The sequence below is a fragment of the Tupaia chinensis genome, unplaced genomic scaffold (genome assembly GCF_000334495.1).
Source record: "Tupaia chinensis unplaced genomic scaffold, TupChi_1.0 Scaffold000496_1, whole genome shotgun sequence".
In the NCBI taxonomy this organism is placed as follows: domain Eukaryota; kingdom Metazoa; phylum Chordata; class Mammalia; order Scandentia; family Tupaiidae; genus Tupaia; species Tupaia belangeri.
In genome coordinates this window covers 820,191-825,413 of record NW_006160008.1, presented here as the reverse complement: position 1 = coordinate 825,413, position 5,223 = coordinate 820,191, and the positions used below count along the sequence as shown (strand labels likewise).

At 55.5% G+C, this 5,223-nt stretch overlaps 1 protein-coding gene across 1 annotated transcript in view; it reads right to left on the bottom strand.

The window, feature by feature from the left end:
• MPST (mercaptopyruvate sulfurtransferase) overlaps positions 1 to 5,209 on the bottom strand; it is a 10,424-nt gene extending 5,215 nt beyond the window's left edge. Inside the window, exons 1-2 of the mRNA XM_006156527.3 lie at positions 5,168 to 5,209; positions 23 to 446 (exon numbers count right to left, since the gene is read on the bottom strand). Coding sequence (XP_006156589.1) covers positions 23 to 446; positions 5,168 to 5,203 — 460 coding nt within the window. The 5' untranslated portion in view covers positions 5,204 to 5,209. The remainder of the gene's footprint in view (positions 1 to 22; positions 447 to 5,167) is intronic.
• Between the last annotated feature and the right edge of the window lie 14 nt (positions 5,210 to 5,223).

The following is a 5,223-nucleotide window of genomic DNA, read 5'->3' as shown; positions in this document are numbered from 1 at the left end:
GGGCCGTGCGCCCCCAGTTGGGGGCGGCCGCCGTCGAGCAGCGACACCGCGCGGTGGCCGAAGGCGCGGAACATCCACCAGACTCGCGGCGCGGCGTAGAGGCCCTGGTCGCTGGCATCGTAGACCACGACGTGCGTGGCCGCGCCCACGCCTAGGTGTCCGGCGTACTCGGCGAAGTGCGCGGCGCTGGGGAGCATGTGGTCGTAGGGCGACGTGCGGTCGCTGCACTGGTCGATGTCAAAGAAGGCGGCGCCCGGGATGTGGCGCTCCTCGAACTCGCGGCGCGCGTCGCGGCCCAGCTTGGGCAGGTACCAGGAAGCGTCCAGCAGCTGCAGGGGCTGCCCGGCACGCGGGGCTTGCAGTGTCTCGGCCACCCACTGCGCCGACACGAGCGCGCGGAAGAGCTGCTGCGGGGCCATGGCGGCAGCGATACTCAGGCTGCAGGCCTGCGCGACAGGGAGGTTATCAGGAGAGAGTTTGTCCCTAGGGCAGGAAACTCCCGCGCTGCAGGGCTCGACCAGGACTGAGGCAGGGGCAGGGGCGAGGGCTTGCGCCGGAGGTGGAGTCGGGACAGGGCAGAGTCCAGGAAATGCAGAAACCAGCCATGGTGAATCAGGTGCAGACTTAGGTCACCCGGGGCCTCCCCCTGAGGCCTTGGATGTACCTGCAGGCAGGAGGGTCTGAATGACCATGAGCCCTGGAGAGGGCCCCACCAGCCCCTCACTGTTGAGCAGAGCTGGGTGGGTAGAGGGCAGAAGCAGGGGAAGGCCCTGCTGGCACCTGTAAGCAGGGGTAAAGTCTCAGCCCCTCCTCCCCGCCCCTCAAGAGGTAGCTCATTTTTCTCCAACCAACCACCTGGCAGAATTCACTCATTCACCAAACATTTACATAAGCCACCTACTAGAAAGAGTAGCTGGAATTTACTGCATCCACAACCCCGGTATGTGCCATTTCATCCTCATAAAATCTTAGGACAATACCCGACACAGCAAACTCTCAATTCCCTGTTGAACACGTAATCTAGGATGCTTGGTATAATTGTCACCATTGCACGGATGGGTTCACTGAGGCTGCAGCACACTAACTTGACCTGGTGGCACTAGGGTCTACACAGGCAGTGTCGCAGCAGAATGTGGACTTCTCAGCAGAGCCCTGTGCTGTCTGGGAGGCAGCCGGAGCTTGCCCTGTGGCCCTTACAGCAGCAGCGACAGGCTCCAACAACTCCTCCCCTCTCCCCCTTTCCCTGCATGCCAGCAGCTGGGAGTGCCCCAGCTCCTGGCCGCTGTGGCTTATCAGCAGCCCACAGCCTCCCAGGGTGGAGACTCTCCAAGGCAGGGCAGCTGCCGGTCCCTAAACTGCCTTTAGGTAGGTGTTACATTTAAATGACAGGCCAGAGCTAGTTGCTGGCAGGGCAGTTAAGGCAGCTGGACCCCACATGGCTGACTGCATGGCTCTGGACTGGCATTGTGAGAAATACACAGGGCACATGTACATGTGTGTGTGTGTGTGTGTGTGTGTGTACAAAATCCCAAAGGGAAGGAGAAATGGGGAAGGGATTTTTGCATGACCATCCTCTATGGGGGATGCTGTCTCACCTTCCTTCTCTATCTCTCTGTCTCTCTCTAGGGAGCACATATGCCCTCTAGGAAATTAAAAAATAATAATAATAAAAAATGGCAGAAGCCAATGTTTTAGACTAAGCTTCTTCACTGGGTACCAACATGCCACACTAATCAAAAATCGAGTCACTGATGTTCCCAAGCCAAAACTAATTGTTGTCTGTCCTCCAGAGAAATCAGGAGAAGGTAGAACAGCCTAGTTTCCCAAACAGGCCACTTTCTGTCAGCATGGTAATGAAGTTTCTCCTGTTTTAATCCTTACACAAAAGAAGTAACCTGGAGTTGACCACTCAGTTACTTTCCTATTGTCTCGGTCCCCTTAGAAAGTAACTTTGAAATGACCAGCCTGCAGCAAGCCCTTTCTTTCACCTTTCTTCAGCCCCTCTGTTTATAAAACCACCCAGCCTTGGGGCCAGCAGATGGCGTGGTGGTTAAAGGCGCTAGATTCCCACATGCATGCATATATTTCAAGTCCTGAACCTGGTGGCTCACTTTCTCACGCTCTCTGGTCAAATTAAAATTAAAAAGCATATAAGTTAAATAAAATAATTCTTTTTAAAAAAGTCTCCCTTAAAAACAAAAACAAAACAAAACAAAAACAAAAACAAAAAAAACAAACAAAAAAAAGAAACAGTCTCCTTTGCTCAAGCCCTCAGGATACCTTTCCTTTTCTGGTCGTGCTGCTTGGGGTATGAGATTCACTGACGCTGGTGAGAAAAAGCACAGGTGTGCGGAGGGGCTGCAGGCCAGCCCCCACTCACCCCTGTGCAGAGAGCAACCTTTACCTCCAGAAGGAAGGGGCAGGTAGAGCAGTGTCTGGCATGTGCCCCGCGGGCCAGGCTGCATGCTGGGCTCCTCGGCCTCGCGTGGTGGGCAGTAGGGTGCCTGTTTATGGATGGGCAGTTAGAGGAATAAGACCAAGGGCAGGGCCCTCGGGCAGCGGCAGCTTCAGGATTTGCAGCCAGAATTCAACGCCCCAGTCCCAGGTGCCTGGGTCACCAGGGCCTAGTGACTCCACAGAGTGACACAGTGCACCACCCCCAGCCTTATCAAAGCTGCCTTTGGCCCCTGTGGTCAGGCCCTGTGCTAAGGCTCTTCTTTCTTTAGTAGATTTTTGCTATAGGGCACATGTGCTAGTCAGACAGAGAAAGACTGAGAGACATATAGTGAGAAATCAAGCCCCCAGGGGAATGGCCACACAACAGTCCCTTCTCTTCCATTCTCCTCTTAGGATTTTGGACACGCACACACACGCACCCAGCATGAGTTTCAAGCTGCTGGGTCCAGGACTCAAACCACGGCAGACCACGTGGGAGTCCAGTGACTTGACCACTATGCTACCCACTGGGAGCCACCTGCTGGCTCTCACTAAGGTATTCTTGACTTTGCCAGGCCATAAACACAGAGTGAAAAGAATGCAACTGAGGCCAAGTCTGGAGTTCACTGTGAGTACAGAGGGGTCCCTATCTCAGGGGCTGGGAGAACTAGGGGCGAGACTTCCTGGAGGAGATGGAAGCCCAAAAGATTTGTCCTTTTTAGGGGCGCAGGAAGCCTCATCTTGACCTTCAGGATAGGGAGGCTGCCCACCGGCTTTGGCTAAAGGGCATCCCAGTGCCTAAGGGTTACACCACAGCTAGGAAACGCTGGTCCCTGCAGGCTCCTTGAAGAGCCCCGTTGTGAACCACAGCAGCCCCTGCCCCTGACACACACACACACACACACACACACACGTCCCCAAGGCTCTACGCCCAGGGTCAATTTCTAGTCGAAAGAACTCTGGTCTGGGAGTCAGAGCCCTTTCCCTCCAGTCAGTGCAAACACCATTTCACAGCTCAACTGGCTGTGTGATTTTGTTAGGGTTTCTGGGTGGCTTCTCTTTCTCATGAGCTCCCCACCTCCACTCTTACAGGGAAGATGAAATAATGAAAGTAGAGGGGCCAGCATAATGCATTGCATGCAGCCGGTTTTCCTAAAAGCGCTTGCATAAAGCCCTCCGATTCCTTCCACTTGCAGGTGACCCTTGAACTGGACAGCTGCAAATTTAGAACTTCAGAATTTCAGGGTGGGGCTTCGGAGAGCTGAGCTCACCGGGTCCCACCCTCCTTGCTTGATTGGCAGTTCTCACAAAGGACTGTGGGCTGTGGCTGTCAGGAGGGGCGGAGACCAGGAAAAGGAACCAGATCTCTGTGCCTGGTGGGCCGGGATCCCTGTAGGTGTGGTGCTCTGGGAGAGGAGGAATTGGGGAAGTAAAGGAAGCCCTAGGCTCACCTCAGCGGTGCATGAGACCAAGAGTGCGCCCCTTGCCCTGTCCAGGGTGGATCCTGGGAGCCCCAGGTGGGCACTCCTCAAGGACTTCCCCCAGCCTCGTCCCTCTTGACCCCCTTCCTCCCCCCACCGCCAAGTACACAGCTCACAGGATTGACTGAGTAAAACGCTTATTCAAGTAGAAACTTTTGCACCTTGCCATGAGAAGTACTGCAGAACAAAACCATTTTTTAAAAAGAGCATAAGGGGACCAGCAGTTAGTGTAGTGGCTATGTTGCTGGACTCCCAAATAGTCGACCGCGGTTCGCGTCCCGGACCCGGTGGCTTAAAATTCACGCCGGGAGCGTGTGCATGTGTGCCCAAGATCCCGAGAGGAGAATGGAGGAGAAGGGATTGCAGTGTGGCCTTCCCCCCTGGGGGTGATTTCTTGCTTTCTGTCTCTCTGTCTCTCTCTGTCTGTCTGGCGAGCACCCGCGCCCTATGGCAAAAACCTCTCCAAGAAAAAGAAACAGCATTAGGACTCATTCCAGTCCATGTAAGCAACCGCCTAAGCAAGGGCCGACCAGGGCAGTGGTGGCCCCCAGTTTGCCAGAGCCAATGGTTAGATCTTCAGGAATGTTGCCAACTGCGAGCTAAACTCAGCCATTGCTAAAAATTACTTTATATAAACTTAGAATGAAATAACTTAAAAACAAAGGCAGTTTTTTAAAAGCAGGAGGCCCGTAAACAAAGGCAGCGTGACACCTGGGCCTCAGATCTGGGATCAGGCCCAGCCTCCAATCCCGGGGCCCAGGGCCACTCGCCCTCAGCCTCTCTCCCATCTCTACATAAGTTCCTAAGTTTGGGTCCCAGTGCCAGCCGTGTTGCTGCGGGAGCTAAGTGGAAGGTCAGTACTGGGAAGTGCCAGGCAGGCCGGCCTCCACGTTAGTTTAGTTTCGTTTCACTGGGCAAGTTCTTTGCCAGTTTCTCCTCCTGCGGCTTCTGGCTCAGTGGGCCTCGTGGCGCTGGCCTCTCTGCAGGACTTCACTGGTCCTCCTCTCTCTCAGGTGGCACCCGTCACTCCACGCCCACCCTCTACTCCCCACCCGCCGCTCGCTGCGACCCCACGGTGTAAGCCGATCCATGCGGCCTCGGAGGTCATCTTGGTGAACCTTCCCTCCTACACTGCACCCTCTCCTTAGTTCAGGCTCAACTGTGGAGCCACGCGCGGCGCACCCCCAAAAGCGATTCCCCCACCCCCACCACCAACACCAGACAGGCCCGAGCGGCGCCGCAGCAGTTACCCGGGTCTCGGGCTCCTGGCTTCCCGGACCCGGCATGGGCCGGGCCGCCGCGGCCA